At 37.9% G+C, this 22,555-nt stretch overlaps 1 protein-coding gene across 2 annotated transcripts; it reads left to right on the top strand.

The window, feature by feature from the left end:
• Positions 1-454: 454 nt before the first annotated feature.
• Positions 455-22,048, top strand: LOC131784092 (uncharacterized). 2 transcript variants are annotated; one of them, XM_066167769.1, is made up of 26 exons: positions 455-765; positions 2,301-2,348; positions 2,462-2,534; positions 4,032-4,077; positions 4,627-4,679; positions 5,039-5,169; positions 5,840-6,020; positions 6,647-6,888; positions 7,338-7,496; positions 7,947-8,052; positions 8,773-9,036; positions 10,180-10,334; positions 10,609-10,791; positions 11,374-11,650; positions 11,923-13,203; positions 13,828-14,026; positions 14,380-14,456; positions 14,977-15,142; positions 15,491-15,615; positions 16,185-16,370; positions 17,391-17,474; positions 17,777-17,842; positions 18,464-18,544; positions 19,153-19,405; positions 19,938-20,135; positions 21,085-22,048. In XM_066167769.1, exons 1-26 carry the CDS (start codon positions 551-553, stop codon positions 21,504-21,506), a joined length of 5,271 nt encoding a protein of 1,756 aa, XP_066023866.1. In that variant the 5' UTR covers positions 455-550; the 3' UTR covers positions 21,507-22,048. The 2 variants fall into 2 exon arrangements, with proteins under 2 accessions (XP_066023866.1, XP_058956856.2); XM_059100873.2 differs by having other exon boundaries at positions 11,374-11,639; positions 11,921-13,203.
• Positions 22,049-22,555: the final 507 nt, after the last annotated feature.

Raw genomic sequence — 22,555 nt, forward strand, 5'->3', positions numbered from 1 at the left:
AGTGGTGAGTTGCCTGTTTCTTCGAGTCCCTTTGGAGCCTCTTAAGAAGGACTTCGTGTATAGTTAGTCAGTTAGTTATTCATGTCTGACTGTTACAATTAAATATAAATGTTAACATTTGAGATTGGCGAAATTACCGTCATTGACATTCGACTGGGTGTGCTGTGCCCTTGCGATCGCAAATGATAAAATTGTGTTGGGGTGGAGAGGTATACCAAGATTTTTTTAAAACTGCATTTTTCCATATTGTCGCTTCAACGTAGTTATTTCTAATTGTCAGCAACTTCGGATCAGGATTCTTTGCATAAGGTTGCATCACGAAAGTAGGGTGGTGAGTAAAGATTTGAGAAAAAAAATCAATGTCGAGGATAGATAAACAAGATTATGACCTCTTACTCGTTAGCCAATAGAATTCTTGTTTAGTGACCTTAATATATTGATTGGTCGCCAGGCCTTCCCCGGGAGTACGAGCGAGAAACCTCAATTAGGAAAGTGGAGTAGACGACTGTTTACCAACATGGCATAAATTTGGGAACTTATCCAAGCCTAAATGGTTGACGCTTGTGCTTGGACGTTAGAAAGAGGGCTGGTTCCTCGAGACCAGGTCGAAGTGCTGTTGTCGCTGCTTCTGAAGGCCGAGAAGCGGACATGGATCGCAAATATTTCCCCCGTCAACTCGTCAGAACATGAAGACCGTGAACCCGCTCTAGGGGAAGGCCAAAGTCGGGATTGTTACTCTGTTGATACTGGATCGCTGCTACTTAGGTAAGCTATACTATTCGGAGAATTGAAAATGATTTCTTTTCAACCGCCAGGGCCATAGTTGCGTCCATTTTAACTGCTTGAAAGTGAAGGTCATTTAATTAATTCGTATGCTTAATTCCAACTCAAGCGTGGTTCACACCGTTACTGCTTATTTATAGACTGTCATTTGCTTTTAACAGTGAATGCGAAAGCGTTATCTTTAAACGGTAGTTCTTTTCTGTAACTGTGATGTCATAGACTGCCAGGATTTTGTTAAAAGTGGTCATTTTCGCTTGCCTTCTCGACCGTAAACGTGTTAACCGGAAGTACTCTGACTTACGTAGCTTACATTTTACACAAACCAACCTACCTTGTTCTTACTTCATCAAGCGGTCTCAAATTGAGTGCAGCTTGGTACTAAGTGTGTAAAGCTTTGGCACGAGTAATCAGCTAAGGACTGGTAAAACTAAATGAATCACATGTTCCTTGTTAAACATCTTTCTCGTGTTTGTCATGTTGTTTTTCCTCTTCCTCTTGTTCTACATGAACAGACCAGCTTTGTAGATAACGATTGTGGGATTGCATGTCAAGCTGCCATGTTTGTTTTCCTTGTGAACATTTGTAAAGCTCACATTATGTGTGCATCCAGATCTTGTGCAGTTGAAAGCCCCATAAAGGAAGAGGTTTTTTTTCTATAATAATTGGTGGCTTCTTGTCAGTGTTTTCTGTTTGTTTATAAAAGTGATAAATTTTGTTTAGTGAATATTTGTCTTCATTATGGTATTAGTTTTGTTTCTATGCTCAAGTTGAGAGCATTTACACCTTCCTCTTTGTTACATAATGGTTGCAAATTTTGAATTTGTGAACTTTCAAAATGTCTTTCTTTAAGAAGATGTAGAAGAAAAACAAAGCCACATTTGGAAAATCTGGGAAAGAACATTTCTAATGTTTTTGCAGAGCTCAGATCATACTATTTCTTTTGCTATCATAGCAAGTTATTTACTTAGAGGCAAAGATATATAGTTATCATCTATAACTATCGAGCTTTCAGAAAATGAATACTGTAGGTTGATTTGATTATCCTTTTTTAGCACTTGCCTAACAGTCCTCCTTTAAAAGCTGTTAATCCACTAATATGTTGCCTCTAATGTTAATTTTTTACACTGTTTGAAATGTTTTGCCAAGGTTAGAGGTAAGTTACAAGTAATAATCATGGATTAGTATAGTGTGTTTGACCAAACAAAGACATGGCTGTTTTGCCTCAGCCTACCAAAATCAATACTGAACATCTCTTCTTCTTATCTTGTGAAGACCTCTGAACATTCCTAAAGACATCCTTTCCACATGACCTCTTCTGAACACCACCCAAGAATTTCAAGGATGTTCTGATAACTTTGGCAGCTTGCTGCATGTATATTTACATGTAGCAATGCAAAGCACCAAATCATTGACATATGTGTTAAAGAGAAATTAAGTACTTGACATTACAGTATGTTATGGCATATCAGATATGCATAGATTCTGCTTGTATTACAACTTTTTTTTCCCATTAACAGGCATGGATGTTCCATCAGGGGAATTCATAGGGAATTCTATGCTCTTGAGTGAGTGCTTTTGTTACAATTTATGACAGTGACAATATAATTCAGTTACATCTAGCTGTAGTCATACATGTATTGAAATGTGAAGTTGAAACATGAAATCTTTTTTTTTTTAGCCCAAGGCACTACTGTGTTAAAGTCACAGCTGAGATTACAAATCCAGACTGTTCGTCCTCTCAGATGCAAGTGGTAAGCAGTTAATTAATTGATATATAATTATTTTAAGACTGAAACTACATGTACTGTATTTATTCACTTATAAGACACACTTGGTTACAAGACGCACCCTAAACTTTCAAAGACAATTGTGACAAGTAAGCAAAATTAAAATTTCACATAAATACTCTGTTAGAAGGGGCACCTGGAATAACAGGAAATTTTGTTGACCACATTCGCTGTACTTACGACAATTTGCTTCCAAAGTTACTAATTACAGTGCTCTCATTCTCAAAACAAAAGCGAAAAAGTCACACATTACAAACAATAGCAAAATCACACATGGAAAATAGCATAAAAGTCACACTTTATAATTCACTCACATCATCCTTCTCCGGAGACAGTGTTTTAAGTTAAGAATACTAATTGATCCGTTTTAACGTTTATAAACAATACTCATCTGACAGATCTTTCATTCATCAGTTGCAAAACTCATCTTAATCTTTGAGCATTAGTTCAGCATACCATAAATTTTCAGTAATTATGCCAAGCACTCGTCGTCATTCCTATGATCTAAACTTTAAGTTGAAGATTGTAGCAGAAGTGAACAACAATCATCAGTTTGAGACAGACAGCAAGCCAAAGACAACAAGTAGCTGAGCTCAGGCGAGCTTTCAAACAAACGATTCTTTTCAGAGCCATCCCAGTTCTTTTTAGAACCAACAAATCAGATGAAGTCAATGATCAACGTTGTTTGTCTTTTGTTTATTCATTTACCAGTATTTATTTACATACTCATATCAGTTTATTAGGGAAATTTGGAAAAGTTATATTTTGTTGCGTGAAAATACTCTGTTATAAGATGCACCCCAAGTTTTGAGCAGACTTTGATCAAACAAGCAGATTTTCTTGTAAAAACTGATGTGCGTTAATGGTAATTGGATTGGGTGTAGCTCAACTCCTCACTGGCCTTTGGTTACATTTGTAAATATTCAGTTTTTATTCTGTGCTTTAAGCTGTGACTGTTTGGGTTGCCATGGCAAGTACAGCTCATGTTTGGCCTACAAATTTGTAGCAAACGTTTCTAATTTAGCACTTGTGGTTTCGAGTTGTGTAGAAAGCTAGAATTTTTTATTTCTAAATGTTAGGTAGTCCTAAAGTTCTGTATTGTTGCACAAGATGTCCTCTTCCAAGTATTTTTTGTTGTTTTTTTTTTGTTTTCAAGAGAGAAAGAACTTACATGTAGCAAGAGTGTTGTTTTGTTGGGGAAAACTATGATAGTTGTGTCAATACATATATACAACAACTGTAGTTGGCATTTTATTGTCAGTTCCATGAGTTTTTAACCTAGAGAAAAATCTTGGGGACCTATTTATGATTTTGGTTTATCAAACAGATACTAAGGGTTATACACTTAGAACCACTGTTATTTTTTTTTGTTGTTATTATTTTGTTTCATGAAACATCAATAATTATAAATAGTTATTAATAATAATTATTTATTAATTTTTAAAAGTATATATTTTACAGGTTTCAGGTGATGGTGTAAACTGGTCTGGGCAACGAACATGTTCAAGTAATGTTCTGTTAATAAATAAATATATCATATTACAGTATATCTCTTAGTTAATACATGCACTATGATTGGTTAATTTAGCCAGCGGAATTTCATTGTACAGGTGGCTAAATTCAATATTTTGTTTGAAACCCAGAGATATAATGGTAATACTACTCCATTTTCTCAGTCCAAGCATAAAAAACCTGTCCCATAACTTACACTACAGACCTCAAACTAAATAAGAGGCATTTACTTTAGTTAATATATAGATGAGTAGGTATGTATCCTTTCCTCTGGGGCGAAAGAGGAAAATGGTACACTGTTGTTTGTTTTCCTTTTTTTTTTGGACCATAAACATAGAGTAGCAGTTCATGGCTGTGTAGGATATGAGGTGTTTAGGTGTTCCTAATGTGAATGGGCAAGAGTTCAAAAAGCAACAAGTGTGCTAATCTAGTTACATGCATGGTCATCCACAAAAGGCAAATGCATGTATGAAGTGTTTTAGTCAAAAGTAGAAACATGAAATCACATCTAATGATCTTTACCAATCTGTGTTTACTTCTATAGGTCATTCAAGTAATTCTTCTCAAGATTCAACCATTGTACGCTTGACTATAAGGGTAAAATACATTTTAGGTTTTCATTTTCTTCAACAAGAATGTTCATGTACATGTACATGGACCTCTTGCATAAAAGTAAGTGTCATTATTTCCTCACAGTGCCTCTTACTTGTGGTCGACTACTAACAGAAGCACCCCTTTGAGAAGGAGTGCACAGTGTTTCTTTTCAGTAAGCAATTTCTTAGCCCTTTACACCCTAACATCAGCATTCATATTCTCCATACTGTTCTCTGTACATTAATACTAACTGGTGCTGACAAGGACTGGAGAATTTTTCTAACAATAAAGAGTTTCTTTAGTTGAGGATCATTTCCTTTATTCTCATGACATTAATGGGTATTTTCTCTTCTTTCAAACAGACTCCCCTGTTTGAATTGTATAAAAATGCTGTCCTGTGTGCTCAATATCCAGTCCTTGGTGCCTCCCAAGCAGCTGCTTCTCCGTATTCACCAGCATCATCACCATTTGAACCTCCATTGGGAAGCAAAAGGTAAAAATCATTTTAACAACCTGTTCCTCTAAGGAAGAATCAATCATGTTTGTCCACTGAAGATAATTTCCTACTGAAAGTGTGAAACTAAACAAATAAGTGTCTTAATTACCCCTAAAATCAACTGATTGCGAATAGGTACTTTTTAAATGCCATTTCTTGAGTTGCTCATAGTGATGAATAATCATGTACTTTACATGAATGCTCTGGCTGTTGAAGGGTGGATAACGCTATCCACTGGATAAATCTCTATGCGGTGGATAGCACAGTACATTTTGTTAACACTTATCTGCTGGATAGCAATTTATCCGTAAGATATAGTTATCCACCCTGGACCCTGCTCATGTGGATCTGAAGTAGAAGTGGAGGGCAGTCAACTGTAACACCAATTGAAAGCAATTATAATAAAAGTGTTTTGGATCAGAGATATTAGAATTGAAAGGGAAGAGGATGCATATTGGTAATCATCTACTCTTGACATAATTTGTACTGTACATGTATGAGTGGGTAATAAATGCAAATAGTCACCATTATCATGTTCTCATCTGCTACATGTTACCTTATCTTGGCCAGGGTAAGTGCTCTACACTCAACTCATGTACATACAGACATCAACTACTAATAATAACTTTTAACTAATGTTTTCATTCTGACTTGCCTTGACTTATAGACGTTGTGAGTCATCAGTATCTGACAATGGGCATGTCTCACCTGAAGTTTGCATCTCAACCTTATCAGAGGAATTGCAGGAGTTAGTTCAGAATGTCTTTGGACTTGGAAAGCGTCAGCACAAATTTTACTGTGAGACTGAGATACCAAAGCAAGTTCCTCATTCCAAGGAGGGTCCAAAGGTATGGTCATTGAAGACATTTATTTTTAAAACTTTTATTGAAGAAAATGGGTTTATGGGTACTGGTAAACTGTGAGGTAAATGGGGTAACATACATGTAGGTGTACAGCATCCCATTTAGGAGGGTGGGGGGGACAGGGAGTGGCAATACTCTAAGCAAGCTTCATGCAATGAAAATAGCATGAGCACAGGGACTAGATGTCAGCTATTCAAATTGATTACTGAATTAATTTTAACTTACTTTTACCTTATTTGGAGATGGATCCAACAACCCTACCCCCTTCAGCTGCTAGTTCCTCTATCCTCATCTCCTTGTTGATACATGGACAATATATCAGAAGTTAAAGATTAATCCTCTATGAGTCAGTGTAAAGGATTAAGAAGGGTGACTCTTTCTTCACAGATTTAATTTACTGATGTACAATGTACATCTTATTTCCACTTCTTCTCTTACAGCATTTCATTTAATACGAGATTTTTTTTCCTACTTATGTTTAAGAAAATGCTATTTATGGGGTTTGGATCTCTTTTAACATGTATATCCACTGTAAGCACTATTTCAGTTAAAATTTTGCAGTATTGCTTAGTGATGAAGAATTAATTGTCAACTTTTCTTTGTACATGTAGTTTCTTGTAGAGGAGTTGCTGAGTCAGCAGCTTGTTTTAGAGCATAACCACCACCCATTTTACAGAGTTCAGGCTTTCATGGACAGCAATGTTTATGATGATTGGTTGATAGATGTCAAAAGAAGGATAGATAGCTTAATCAAAGGCATCTGGCAGTACTCGCTTCCTCCTGTACCTGAGTTGCCCTTGGAAACTCCAAAATACCATGAACAGTATGTGGAGCTGATGAAGAGACTTATCAGGTTGGGACAAATTTTTCCTTTGACGTTGATGTTGACATCTCTAATGGCAGAAGAAAAACCAAAGTAATTTCAATAACCCATCAGAACAAAGGAAAATTAAAAGGAAGCCTGAAAAATTAAAGTAAAAATTAGGAAACTACCTGGAGAAAAAAATTGGAGCAATTATGTCAGGATTTGTTCTAGCTTCGAATCTTTTTGTAAAGTTCTAAACCAATTACAGAGCAAAGAAATAAAAACAATGTAATAATGATTACTTTTGATGCTCAATTGCAAACTATCCCTGCATTTGTCATATAAAGGTAGAGTACTCTAGATAGAAATTATTTTTTCTTGTACAGGACACTAGAACTAAACTGAATTTAACACAAATTACTAATAAGTAAACTGTAAATGGCTCTCAACAAATTGTTTCCATGACAGATTACCAACATTTATTTTTTGGTTTTTAGGTATGAAAGCAAGCAAAAGGAGCTACATCCAGTTTATCATGAAGCAGTTCCGATTGAACCTTTATCCTCCCCATCTTGCCAACTGTTGAAAGAATTTTCCCTGAGATATGGAGTAGGAATTCTTTTCTGCAAGCTATCATATCTGGAATACATTGTAAAGTAAGTCTTTGTAATGAGGGTACATGTAAAGTAGATCAAAGGGAGCTGTTCTTCCCAACTGACCATTTTTAAATAATCTCTATTGAGAGTTTAAGAAGCATTTTGAAAAACTCAGTTCTGTTGATGCTTGGTTTTTTTTCTTCTTTTTTTTCTCCAGTTTTCAGATTAAAACATAATTGTACTGTACAGTGCATGTCTATAGAGGTTTTGATAACTTTTCCACGAACATTTGCCGATGGTGCAACAGCTGGTTGTGGCTGGAAGAACAGCTGTTTATGTTCATGTCTGATACACAAATGTACATGTAGGCATTGGTAACAGGCTTTGATTGAAATCCTTTCATATGGCTAATGCAATTTAGGTTAAGGGTTAGCTGAAATTTTCAAAATGACAAGGCAAACCAGCTCGTTGTTATTTAATTCTGTAATGCTTTGTTATTTACTTGTTTAGGTTTTTTGAAAACAACATCTGGTATATTGAGCACACTAAAACATCTCTACGAGATGCAATGAATCTTATTTCTAGCGGCTGTCAAGAAATTTTTGTTGAGGAAGAGGTAAGTCTGGGGCAATGTGATTCTGTTGTACACTGTATGTGCAGGTGACTCTGATCAAACTTGAAAGGTCAACAAGTAGTTTCTCCCCAGAAAATTGTTACACTATAAAGCAGATGGGTACTAAGAATGAAAAGAAAATAATGATTAGGGCATTTTGTTAGAACTAGAATTATGAGAAATGTATAACAGACAGTAAGTAGAAAATAATATTGATATCTTACCACAGATATTTCCATGGTTTAAATGTTTGATGTCATTGTTTATTCAGAAGTCTAACATACATCCTTGTCAGTCTACGATTCAATGATCACCTGCTTTCAAATAGTGAAAATATTGGAGATTTTGTTTCAACTACAACAGTTTTATGAGAAAAAGAAAGTGGAATTTTATGGTTTCAATTGCTATACACATGTAACTGTTTTGTAGTTTTTAAGGTTATAATTTTATAACTTTCTATAGGGATTGGTCATTATTGGACAATTTTGGTTGTGTCCAGAGAAAATTTGCATGATTTTCCCCTAAGTTCAGTACTATTCTTGTGAACAAATAAATTATGACCATTCCTTTAGAATTTTTCCATGAACATTTACAAGGCCCAGTTGGCACATTCAAATTGCTGAACAAAATGTAAAGTGAAATAGGTGTTTCTAACTTTCAAAGCGTGTGAATTATCTTCGCTGTTTCGTTCAATAAATGCAATGTCTCTATCTTATTTTTCAGTTCAAAATGCTACTCAATATTTTGTCCATTCTGCTAAATAAGACCAAGTATTTCTTGAGTAAACTAAGGAGGATTTTTCCAGCTGACAACAATCCTAACGAAGGTGTTACAGCATTGGTCACTCTGTTTGAACTGACCCTGGAATCTGCAAGAGAACTAGAATCTGAATTTCCATCAGTTTTTAAAAGACTTCCACAGGCTCGACAATTCTCCAACAACTTGTCGAAAGCTCCAGTTTGCGATCTTCTGGCTTCCTTTGTCGAGGTACATATGAACCCTTTACTCTCTAACATTAGTATGCATATTCTCCATACCTACTCCATACATTTCTTAAGGTTCTGAGAAGGAGAATTTGTCCAACAATCAAGAGCTTCTTTAGTTGGTGATCGTTTCATTTATTCTCATGACCTTAATGTTTGATTCAGAGATGATATAGTAAGGAGAAATTAGATGCCAGTCACTCTTAGGGATTTAAGGGTTAATTGGTGTGAAAGAGTAACCCCACGGTTCCTTTCTTTTCGATCGCCCCGGCCAGTTTTTCGAGACCAGTGAAACGTTCATGGTTATTTGGCTTAACTTTAATTAAATGGTCCGATCGCATGGGCGTTATTAGGGATGATCGAAGCGCCCCGGACAATATGGAAGCCTTTAGCTTTAGTTCGTCACTCAAAACAATTTGAAGTGCTATGCAGTGAGTTTTACAAACTGAATGCGAAATACAATGTATGATAAAAATCCCCTCCACTTGCTGTGTCAGCATTATGGTACCATGTACTTTGGAAGAGACCGCTGTATTTAAAATGTGCATCTCAAAGAGGGAGAGGAAATAATTCTGTATTACGTTGGTTTTTGCTTTACTTCGCTGTTTCTTTGCCCCCGAAAACTAAATCCCCTCTGAACCAATCAGATGCGAAACTACAACCAACCGCGGCCTAATCATAAGTGACGTTTTCCCGCTCTTGAGGCAGTTTGCTTGGGTTTAGTTTCAATTCTTTTTGGCCCATTTAAGTTGCTTTATTCTTGGTGTCGCAAAACTCAATCGGAAAGAGTTCTAGGTAGTATTCTGATCATTTTCCTTTGGGTAGACGTTTACGATATCATGACACGTCTCCTTTAAACGCTCAACCAAAAAACTTGCGAAAAGCGTCAACCTAACACTTAATGGAACAATTTCAGTATCTGGGCAATTGCGCACCTACCCCTCCCCTAACGCAACATTAACCCTAACTTATTATCAGTTGACTATTGTTGGGTCAGGGGAGGGGTAGGTGCGCAGTTGCTCGGATACTGACATTGATCCGACCTGCGTTATCCCTCCCGTTGAAAGATGACAGCTGCCATTCTATCGTGACGTTAATAGCAATATTTATCACTGATGTTTCCTTACATTCTATTTGTTTTCCTAAGAATGAGATCGAGGGTCGATATGAAGGTCTCAAAGTAAAAGCCACCACAGCTTTGGGTCAGAACTTCTCAATGTCAAAGCTTTTGCTTAAATCTATCCTGGAAATTCATCATGAAGTCAGTTATTACAACTCACAATACAAACAGGCTTTTTCCAGGTTAGTCATTTTTATTTCATACTAGTTTACAGCCTTGTTCTTGTTTCGTTTTACTCAATTCTCAACCTCGTTCCCAGCGTTCTTTCTCTTCCATCCTCAAGGACCCGCCCGCCCTACGGCGTGTCTTTGTTCTTCACAAGCACGTGACCGGCCGCAACCAGGGTACTTTCTCAAGGAAGGAAGAGGGAGGACCCTGGGAACGAGGTTGCTCAATTTGTGTCTCTCTCACTTCCTTATACCTAGTTCTAAGTGACTTGTATGATTTTTGTCACAGGTATTTTGATATCATGAAACTCTCTGCTTGTAAGTTTTATTCCCTGCTGATGTCAGATGTGGAAGAACTGTGTCAAAATCAACCTCGAAACCAACGACCTGATAATGTGGATTGTTTCATGTTGTGTTTGGCATTCCGCTTATCCAAACTCGATAAAGAATGGGCTGAGTACATTCCTCACCGGTTAGTTCTCATTTTTTTTATTTAATTGTAAATGGGAATCATATCATTGTTATGTTACAAGATTAACGTATCAATGCCTCAAAACGAGCAAGAACGATGTTAACTTTTTTGAAATACGTGTTTGCAAGGAAGAATCTAGTTTTTTTGCTTAAAGGAAATTGTGACGATAATGAATTGTGAGTGCAATTTTCATTCACTCCAACTTCTGAAGGGTATCATCAGGATCTCACTGTTTTAGTTGTGGGACTTTGTTCCACAACCCTAAATTTGACGACAGACAAGACAAAGAGAGCACATTTTTTTAGTCTTCTTGACGATTGGTTTGGTATTTCAGTTAAGGGTATTCAAGTAATTTCTGATTTGTATTTTCAATAGGCCACATTTGAAGTTGACAAACAATAGTTTAAGCAGCTTCTATGAAGAAAAAGATATATACCGTGTTAAACAAAACAGCTTTAAAACTTGTGTAGGTTTTGGTGTTAATGGGGTTTAAGGCTCTTTAAATGTTGGCTAAGTAGTTTCTTTGACTTAGATTTAAAGTAAGCTGATTAAAGAAATAAACATCTCTATATTACATTCTAGGAGTCAAAAATGGCGTCAGCCTTTTCTGGGATTTGCACTACAGTGGCTGGATGCTACCGGTCATTTGCTCCAAGCGCTTGTTCCTCAGCTTATTAACCATGACTTATGGGAGCCAGTGGCAGTAATTATCCATCGATCACATGAACAGAAGCGCAATGTAAAGACACATCCTACTTCTCGCCTACGGTCTGGTTCTGTTCCGTCCTTGACACCGTCTAGTCCTTCTGCTTTCAAAACTGTGGCACCTTCAGCTGGATCTCCTGCTAAGATACAACATGTATAACTTATAAGTTTGTGAACTTCATCTGTAAATAAAGGTTAACGAAAAATTCAACTTAGTGATATTGTTAAAGGAAGGCAAACCATGTTCTGTGTTGACTCTATAGAAGGACCACACGCTCACTAACCTAGGAATTACGTCTTACGTCTCCAAGAGGATTGTTGATTAGACTTTGTATAAGAAAAATTTCTCATTACCAACTAATTACCATAACTATCATGCCAGCTGAACTGATAACTTTGTGAATCTTTTTCTTATTTTCATCTTAGTCTTCTGCCGCGAAAGGAAAAGCCAAGAGTGCTAAAGGGAAAGAGCCCCTTCCGTCAGGAGAGAAGAATCGAAAACGCACCCTGCGTGTGGAATATGACAGCAGCTCTGGAGAAGATGGAAAGACAGTGAAGGTACAAGCCCAAGTGAATTTCCCGCGGAAAAAAGTTGCTTCCAGTGTGGAGAAGAAAATATTAGAACCCCAAAGTAGTCAAGCAGAGGCTACCAGCAGAGAGATACCACCGGCAATGAATGATCCAGCGACACAGCCGCTATCAGGTCCGGAGGAAACCAAGAGGTCTGGAGAAGGAAATGAACAGCCAAGTAGTACGCAGGATGAGGATCGACCAGCACAGTCCTTTGAAAAAGAAGAAAGTTCTGTGCCATTCAATACTCAAGAATACCAAGAAAACACCATTGAAGTACACAGTCCAAAGAATGGAACAGAAACTATGGGTCTACAATCGAGTGGCTCCCCAGCTGATCAGTCAGATTTGACGGACAGTCACACCAACCTCTCGAGGAACCAAGGCACTCCCTTTGAGAATGACTCTACCTATGAATCAGACAGCGAAAACTCAATTCACACGTCTGATTCGTTTGACTTCATTGAGGATAGAGGGAAGGCAAAGGTTCCCAAAAAGAGTCAAACAAAAACTTTTCAACCGATTGAAGACGCTATTAAAAGTGGGACAGGACGAAGGGGCTTTAGTTCGATTGAAGATTGCCAAACCTGCCCTGCGAGACACAGCTGTTTTGGTTCAGAAAACGATGAGAGAGGTTTAGGTGTACGCAAATCTGATCCAGACAAAAATAAGCGAAGTGCACATATTCCAATGCCACGAAACAAACTCATTGATAAGCTACGTCCATTAGGTGCTTCCTATCACTCGGAATGTGGCAGTTTTCAAAGTACCTATGGGTCAGTCTTCTCCGAGAGTACTGAAGGCAGCTATCGCACTCCTCGTTCCAGTCCCACCCCTTCACAGCAAGGCCAGTCAGCAACCCAAAATGAAGGCGATCATCACTCAGACAGGATTACTTCTCGAGACGACACACCCAGGTGGTTGGCAATTTCGAGCTCGTTTGTGGATGTGATTGGCGCCGTAAACCGTTTGGCCGCATTTGCGTGTCACCTTTGCGAGATCCTCTGCCCAGACGAGGGTCCTCAGAGAAGTGAGCAAGCCGCGGCAACAGCTGCTGCGTGTTCCACGGCAGGAGATGAGGATTTGGGGCACGAATCATTGGAGATTAAAAGGAGCCTCTACCACAGACTAGTCCAGGTACAGTCTACATATACGGTATGATAATTCTTTAGAGCCAGCATACTCGTGAGACACTTCGAAAATGTTGGGTTTTTTCCGATTCAGGGTGGGTCTAGTTCAGGAAATGAATTACGAGAATCTGTCGTATGAATTTTGGCTACTTGATTATCAATTTGTTATCGGTGGAACCTTTTATCGGAACTTTTATTTTTGTGGACCGCGTCAAGAAGGCCGAAAGCTAACAATGGAAGTGACGTTCATTCGATTAAATCAAACCTCTTATGGAGAAGACTTGAGGCCCATTGCTTGCGTAAAACCGCGGTTTGTGTTAGACCTCGTTTAATAACCGGCCTATAGGGTTTAAAGTTATTTTCATGTAATCAACCAACCCTAACCGCAACCCAAAGCTGATGTATTTATTTCTCAAGCCGTTATATTAATTGACTGAAGAAATAAAAACACCTCTTGCATTTTATCGTGAACAAATTAAACTAACAACAGAGTTCTGTCAGAAAAATGTGCCCAGGCCATAGTATATGTTTTGACTTCATACAGTGTCATTTGTAGGCTGCCTGCGCTGCTCCATGTACTGTATATCTGTTGTTCTAACAGCTACATTGTATATGATTTATCCTTTAAAAGGTGATGTTGTCGTTTGTAAAGCTGTACTCGGACAATGTCTTCGCTATGGACACGTGTGGCTTGACAGATGAAATTCTGACTGACTTATTGGGAGAACGAGTTCAGAGGCTTCTCAGAACACAGAGGGATGAAGGGAAATTACATGGATGCCGTCACAATCCTTTAGCCAGCCAAAGCTGTAACACAACAGATTTGCAGGGTAGGTCTTCGGTATAAAGTGTGCAGTGATAATTTGAGAAGTTTTTAATCGAGTGTGGAAAGGAACGCAGGATTGCATGGGGTTTGCCTTATAATGCTCTCTGATTGGTCCAGATAACCTGCGCCATTTTCTCAACCATTCAGATTCAAAATAAAAACCAATCACGTTTTTTTTGGATTATTTTTCATTGGATCCTTGTAATATTTTCTCTGGTTTGATTGGCCGATATGATTATTTCAGATTTCACCACAATCGTGGGGCATATTTCAGTTTGAAAAGGTACAAGTTATTGCTTGGTGATTAATTGGTTAAATTCATGGACTAAATCTTTTCGTATCTTTTACATGGTATAGGTGCGCGCATACCACCATGCGAGGGAATGTCCAGGATGGAGGTGAATCTTGGTGGCTTCGAACCACTCACAAGACAGGTCTGTTGATAAGAATTTATTACAGAGGACCCTTCTTTCGTGGGGCATGCCTGGGACTAGAGAAAGTGTCCCTTCAATGAGGTGTTCCTTGATTGAAGCTATCTGATGTATTTGTTATAGGAGCATTTTTCTTTGTTTTTCACTTGGAACCAAAGTTAAGTTTCCTCGATTATTCAGTGACGTTTCCTGAATAGAGGGATCCTAAAAGCTGCTGAGCTTTCACTGTAGTTTAAGAATCAAAACAATACCTTCATCACTCTGCACCTTCTGCATTTTTTATCGACGCAAATTTTGTGTTTATTTCTGGCAAAAATGTTTTTATTTCATCAGTCTCTATTCTCTTATCGAGCGAAAGTGGTTTATCAATTACTCGATATTTGAAAATTTACTGACAGCCAATTCAGAGAAACGCTGAGTAAGATCCGTTTTCGCAGCTCCTACTACAACAACAACAAAAATAGTAGCAACACACATTACGACCAGGCTCCACCATTCACTGCATGTCATTATTTGTCACCAGATGGGCATCAGACTGACCAATGTGGCGATCTTGAGAAGCACTCTTCCATGGTTGTTAGAGCACGTAACTTCCGCTATCACCAATCCCGATTTGATGGAGTATGACTCGTGCCTTTCCTATTGTGAGACTGGGCCCAGCCTGGATGGAATTTCCATAGGCAGTACAGGTAATGTGAAGAGTTTTAAGAACAGTATGAATAGGCTGGTACATTTTTACGCACACATTTACTTAAGATGAACACATGCTGCTGGTTTTGACAGTGTTTACTTAAAATGAAGATGATGGCTTAGGCGTTACACCCCTTGCACTATAACCCTTACGCAAATATTATAAAGTTAGGCGGGTCTACTTGTAAGGCACGTATATTTAGACACTGTCAATACTGATCGCCGATTGGTGACATGAATTGCCCATGTCTGGTTTTAGTAGCGTTTATCACGCTAGAAAGATAACCTTCTCGCCGCAATTTTAGTTTCACAAAAATAACTCCTTGTCAAATGTATTTTATATACAGCTGAAGGAAGAATTGATGCTCCACGAGCAACGACAGATGCACTCTATCACCCAGGTGTACTGACGAATTCTGTTGAGCACTTTTGCAGGCTCGAGATTTCTCAAGTGAAGCTTATTTCTTACAGGGTAAGTCTACCTTGGTAATTTTGGCCGATATCAGCTGTTGTGCAAGCTGCAAAGGCTGTAGAATATATAATGGTCTTACATAGAACACGGTCGATACATCTAGACTCGAACCAATTCAGGTCTGCTGTTGATAGTTGTGTGTGAATTATTGTCAAAGGAATGTTACCAAGATGTTACCATACATAATATCGTTAGTATTATTTACGATTTTCCTAACGGCTTGATCATAGTTGGTAGAGGCGGCTGGTCATGAAGGAGAAGAAAACAAGGGAGCAGAAGTTTATTTTAGGAATTCTCTGACCACTAGTTTCGATATTTTGGTTTTGTGATCAAACCTTGTTACGGAATAAACAATATGAGCAGCTGGTCATATTGACTGGAATGCTCTGGAACGTTTTGTACAGTCACGTCCACAACACCTGACAAGAACTTTTGTCAAAGAAATATTTTGGGTTTCTTTCTTAATCAACTACTACTAAATATGGTACTTATTACAAGTAATTATTCTTAGATCAGCATTTCGTAAGAACAACCTCTTATTTGGTGTTTCCGATTATTTACTTTTGCAGATCAACATACTCTTCAAACAGCTTCTAAGAACTGTACTTGATCTTCATCTTCCAAGATACGACACGAAAAAACGTCTGATACCAGCTATGAAATATCTGTCCCGTGAATTGCAGAAATTTCATGATGTGCTGTACCCGGAAGACTTTAACAAAATCCTCTTAAACCTATGGGATCACGTAGTGCGGGTAAGTATTAAATAGACGATAAAGGGGTGGTTCAGCCTTTAACTCCCACGGGTGACCAAGACAGAATTTCCCCTAACAATATCGGTACCATATCAAGTAGACGAGTGATGAGAATGAAGAAAAATATCAATTAGGGGATTATTAGTTGATCCAATACCAAATTCTCCAAACTAACATTAGAGGAATTGTATGGCAGACAGTAAGGAGAATTACTGATTAGATCTTGGGAGTGAAAGGGTTGAAAGCGTCAAGAAAGCAACTTAAGAGACTGGTACTACTCACATGCAATTGCGAAGGGATGAAAAATTTAACCTGTTGTCTTATTCTTCATAAGAATATTAGCAAGACGGTATTAGTCTTATCGCGAGTCTGGGACAAAGATAAGTTCCACTGAAAGGTATCGAATCCCTGATCCTCGGATTTTGCGGTCTGATGCTCAACCACTGAGCCACGGAGACTGCAGTGAATTAGGTCATGATTAGGTTCATATGTGACAAGTTTCCTACATACTGTGAGTATCAAAAATGAAAAAGAAGTATCGTGTGAGTAAATTGGATGAAGAAGATGGTAAAGTTTACATTTAAGCTCGGTTGTCAATTAAGAGAAAGTTGTTATTCGGTCATATTCACTAAGAAATCGTGAATTGTCGAGCTTTACGTGCATGAAAATGGGCAAAAATGAATTCTAATTGTTGTCCACTATTCTCATGATCCTTGCATCAACCCTGTAGTAAAGGAGAAAATGTCTATAATTCACATTAAATACACATATTTTGCTTGCGTCCAGTAAATATTTTTGCTCAAGCGCACAAACGGCTGAAAACAGGTGGCATCAATTTTGGAGTTTTTTTCATTTCTCTTTTGCTGTGCTCAGCCCTTCTTCTATCTGAGGAATAAACGGAACTTCAGTCAAGCGATAACAAAAAGGATTGGGGGGTTCGGGAATGGTACCATTTTATCAGTTGGTTTGAATTGACTGATCGAACTCTTTAGTTGATATTTCCCTTTTGTTTTGCATTAGAATTTCGAAGAAGAATGTCGTCGTTTGGTGAGAAGAAAGTCTTATGCATCAAAACAAAGCCATCTTTTGCAGCAGGCTGTGTCGGTAGGGATTTTACGTTCTTGTTAATAGTGAACTTCCTTTTTTCATACTTCTTTCCCTAACAAACTGAGCAGATTCCATTTTTTAAATTTAATGCAGAAAATTATTTTGGTTTTCATTGACTTTTCTTCTCTAAGTTCCATAACTGGTCGAGAAAACTCGCGCCCTTTTCTTAACCAATCAGATGCGGAACGCCCATAACCGTTTTAGTCACACTCGCTTTCCCGCGCTTGATGAAGTGTGGATATGGTAACGTTGATGTCTTCTTTATCACAAATGAATTTTACCACTGCCTTTTTTTTTAGTATCTGATGCAGTTTTTCTATGATGGAGGGGATGGAATTGCGTTCGATGACTTTGCCACACCAATGGTAAGACAGTTGTTTAAAGCTCGACACTTGACTTCAAGAAGTACATTAGTAGTTTTTTTCTGAATCAACCAAGCCTTCATATGCCACTACACAGTATTCTGACGTTATTATAATCAATCTACATGAGATAACATCACAGCAGCTTCCTATGATTTCCTATCCCGTTGCCGTCCTCACCACTCGTATACATATAACTCACCTCAAATAAAGGGTGTGCTTATTAGAAGTTTGTGTTTTCCTCTCGCTACGCGGTATTTAGGAATTTTAAGCGTATTAGCGGAAGAGAAAGTGGTGGAAAATTAACTCTTGTATTTTGGTATCTTGTTCTTATTCTGTCAAGTCTCCCCCCCCCCTCCCTGCCTTCTCTTTAAAGATTTTTTGCTCTTTGAAACGTCATGGTATACAGAATTCATTATTTAGTTAAGCAAGGAAATAAAAATATATCGACTTTCGAGTGAGCGATCCTTTATGTTCAGAATAAAGACGAACGGGTGCAGGAGAAGGAACGGTAAGGGTTGCGGGTTTCTTGGGGGAGGGGTGGCTCTGGGAGAAACGGAAAGATGGGGAAGGGTGAGTCAAACGATAAAGAATGAAATAACCATTGTGTCTCTTATTTTCAAGGATTCTGTCGTAAAGCACTTACAGTTGTACACCACCTCAACAGATAGACTCATTTCCATGTACCGCTCCTTTAACAGACAGGTAAGATCTCTAAAGACGAAAGAAATGATAGAGCAATTTTTAATTTCGGAGAGTTAGTAGTTATATTAGATTTTGGCAGGAAAAATTGTATCCCTGGTCAAGGCATATTCCTCTCTTTAAACACAACAACATGAGAGATACGAAAAGAAAGATTATTTTTATGGTGCTTTTATCAAGTGATAAATTACCTATAAGCGAACACCGTTGAGCCATTGAAAGCACTGAAATTCCTAAATATACAACTTGACTTGCGTTAAGAATCTTACTTGAATTAGAAAATGTATGAAGGAAAACCATAATCACAGTTGCCTGGTCAGCCTGTGACACCAGCAGGGCTGGGAATGGCGACTGATTGAGTTACCAATGTGACCACGCTTTCCAGCTGACCTGGAAGACTAAACTTCCTGGTTTAGAAGCCAGATTGGCGACTAGATTTTTTTAAGATTGTGTTTGAAGTAAAAAACAAAGCAACTTTAGGTCGCACTCTGTATTAAAGGAACAAACCTATGTACAGAGTCCCCTTACTGAGAGGTATGTCAGTAATTTACCGTAAATGGAAGGACTAGTGATAGAATTTAGTTTATCATAATTTGCTTTCTGTTCTTTAGGTTCTAAACATGCGGCAACAAAATCGGAATGAAGAACTGACGTCGTCAATGAGCACTAGCTCACGTCTGGCTGATGCGAATGCTCCTGCGGATAGCTTCATTCAAGCCATGCGCAAAGATCTGCACACTTCTCGCAAGTGCTTTTCGGGCGCAGTGTTAGTTGAATGGGTGGTTAACTATGTTCTTAACCATGGTTACGACGAACTGGGACTTTGCATTGGGGACACGGAGACTAAAACAGGACTTGAGTTAGGTCAGCTTTTAATTAAAGAAGTTTTAATATGGTATCGAAATTAAAGAGGGATTGTATTGGTTTTTCCTCGCTTCACTCTTTACACGAGATTGGTGTAGTAAATTCGCGCCAACTTCTTAAGTAATTAGACATAAAATGAAAACCAATTGCAACTGTAAGAAGTCGGATATAAAGTGATCACACAACCCTCTTTGTAATGACTTCGTTGATTATAGTGGTGCGTGCGCTTTTTCGGCTCAGACGTGTGTCGTATCTTGTTCAAGTCATGCACTCCCACGTTATGGGGAGGTAACACTACACACATACCCCTTGTTTTTGAGGAATACTTGTTATGCAAGAAAAATAAATTGTCCTTGTTAGTATTGAAGTATTTATACTCAAACATTTAATCGCCTGGCACCTTATTTCGATATTTGGCAGATAATTGTTAACCTGGTTATGCGAGTTAACATTCAACCACTCAAGCACATCTCCTCCCTCCAACACCTTAAATTAGTTACGTGCTTTCTTTATTTGGTTTCATGTTGTACAGGCCAGTACCTTCTTAGGCACAGGGTTATGATCTGTGTTTGTCCGCCACCCCATCTCAATCGACAGCCGTCAACTGAGAGAACAAGAGAACAACAAAACTTCGAGGAGAACGCACCGTCCGAGCGTGGAAAAGTGTTATTGGACGATAATTACCTTCCAGATATTAAGGTCAATGACATTTCAACCCGGAGCAACAAAGGTGTGTTTTTTCAGTCATAAGTTGCACTTTCTAATTTGCCTACTACAATGTTTCTCTTTCTGCACATGTTTTGAAAATAAATGCTTTTAAGTTTCGCTGTAAGGAGAAGATATGTAATTGAAGCAATCTTCTATCATTTCGAAAGTTCGATACTTCTCTATCATTAGTCTAAACTTGCTTTTGTTTCCTGACCTTTAATGGACTGGATTACTAGTTAAACTAAAAGTTTGCTTTATCTGCGCTAGATCGAGATACTTAAGATAACAAACAGTGAGGTAAATGAAATTAACTGATGTGAAATCTCCACGAAAACAGTAAGTTGATATAATTTGGGAGCACAATTTACCGCCAGGAGAGGCGCTAAAATAATTTGGAAAAAGTCTGTAAAATTGTCTTTATTTGGTTAAAATATTTCGAAGACATAAATGTTTCTTTTATAAGGTGATATGAATTAAGAATCATTACAAGTTTACAAGAAATGTGATGTCCAATATTCACAGCATACTTTGCTACCCGACTCAGATTTACCCGATAAATAACCGAAAAGCAAATCCTATTTTCCCGCAGAAAAGGTGCATGACGTAAACAAATAATAATAATAATGATAATAATAATAATAATAATAATAATAATAATAATAATAATAATACTGACTTTATTACAGTATTTTCACTGAAAGGTGGCTAACATGTAACAAACTAATCTAACAAACCCATGCATGTAAATCAGCAATAAGTACGGTTATCAATGATACAAGAAATTGGCCCTTCGAACAGGGTTAACGCGCACTAATGTGGGTCTTCCTTGCAGACCGTAATTTACTCCCCTTTCGTGGATTACCATATTCTTTCTTACCCTCCCCTCCCTCCTTGTCTTCCAGCCTAATCTACTCGCCCTGACTGCCTTTTTATCACTTTTCATTTCAAGCTATTTCGTTTGGGTTTTGTAGGTTCTCCAACATCGCTGTCCTCCTCTCGATCGAGGACGACATCCTCTGAGGAAGACGCTGATGATGAATACGAGAATGACGATGAAGATTCTGTGGGCTCTGCAAGGGATATTATGGATCGCTCTTACAGCGCGCAGTCTGAAAACGACTCTCCGAAATTTCATAATCACCCTAAAGCGCTGTACAAATTTATTTCCGAAGAGGACAGCTCTAGAACGGAGGTGAAGTTTACTCTGGGATTTACAGATCGCTTGAAACTGCCCAATGAATTGAAACACATCCTTCGCGTTTTGTACACTAGGAAAAATTCGGATAAAACAGCGCGATCGTTTTTGAGAGAGCTTCCCCCAGGATATATGGAGGAAGCGTTGGGATCTGATCTTCTGGTTTTCTGGTCTTCTGGTAGCCCCATATTTTGTTAAACTTCGTGATCAAACGTGATAAATAATGCAAGTGAAGTGGAGGCCACTGTAAGAAGGAGCAGACAGAAAGAGAACTTTCTGATGGCTGAAGTTTTAGCTTGCGGAGATTTGCAGAATTGCCATTTGATTCTTGTAAAAGATATTTTCTTGATTACGTTTCTTTCCGGTTTCTCAATTCTTTGGTTGAAAGAGGAATTTGTTCTTTAGTTGAACTTTGATAATTATCGGTTTTTACTTGTTTCCAAGCAAAGTTTTATCTCAATTTTAATTTTAGTTTAGCTTGCATTTTTCATCATTTGATTGTGGAACGGAAAGCGAGATTACTGACAGGTATCATTGAAGAAACACTTGATTTTTAAAATTCTAAACGCTTGACTTGTTGGTAAACCTGTTCAACAGGGTTTTACTCTTGTACATACTCTTTACTCCTCTTTGTAAATAATTTAAATCGTAAAAACGATAATTCTTTGATTTTATTAAATAAATGGCGTGAACAGCCCATTGTGGAAAAAGCAACTGCCACAACAAAAATCTTTTATTTGTATTTAGCCTTGTGTTTCGGGTGAAATCGCTTAGGTGGTGTTTCTCCATCAAATCGTGGTAAATTTTGTCAGCTTTATTAGGTGCTTCCCCACTTTAACTGAAGGGGAGAGGAAGATCCCAAGGAAGGTAGGAAATGAATAGGAAATAGGTTAAGTTGTCAATGAGTGTCAGAATGAAAGCATGCATGAAAAGACAGCATGCTTCATTAAGACCATGTTACATTGGTCTTAATGGGGTGTTATTAACCAGGAAAGTTTATTAGCGAAAAAGGTTAACCCTGTAACACCCATGAGTGACCAAGACAGAATTTCTCCTTACAATATCAATACAATATCAATCACATAAGTGATGAGAATAAAGAAAAATATCAATTTGGGGATCATTAGTTGATCCAATATTAAATTCTCTGAACTAACATTATAAGAAAATTGTATGGTTGACAGTAAGGAGAATTACAAATTTGATCTGGGAGTTAAAGGGTTGAGACTTTTTTGGCAAAAGGAGTC

Source organism: Pocillopora verrucosa, chromosome 1 (genome assembly GCF_036669915.1).
Source record: "Pocillopora verrucosa isolate sample1 chromosome 1, ASM3666991v2, whole genome shotgun sequence".
NCBI lineage: Eukaryota > Metazoa > Cnidaria > Anthozoa > Scleractinia > Pocilloporidae > Pocillopora > Pocillopora verrucosa.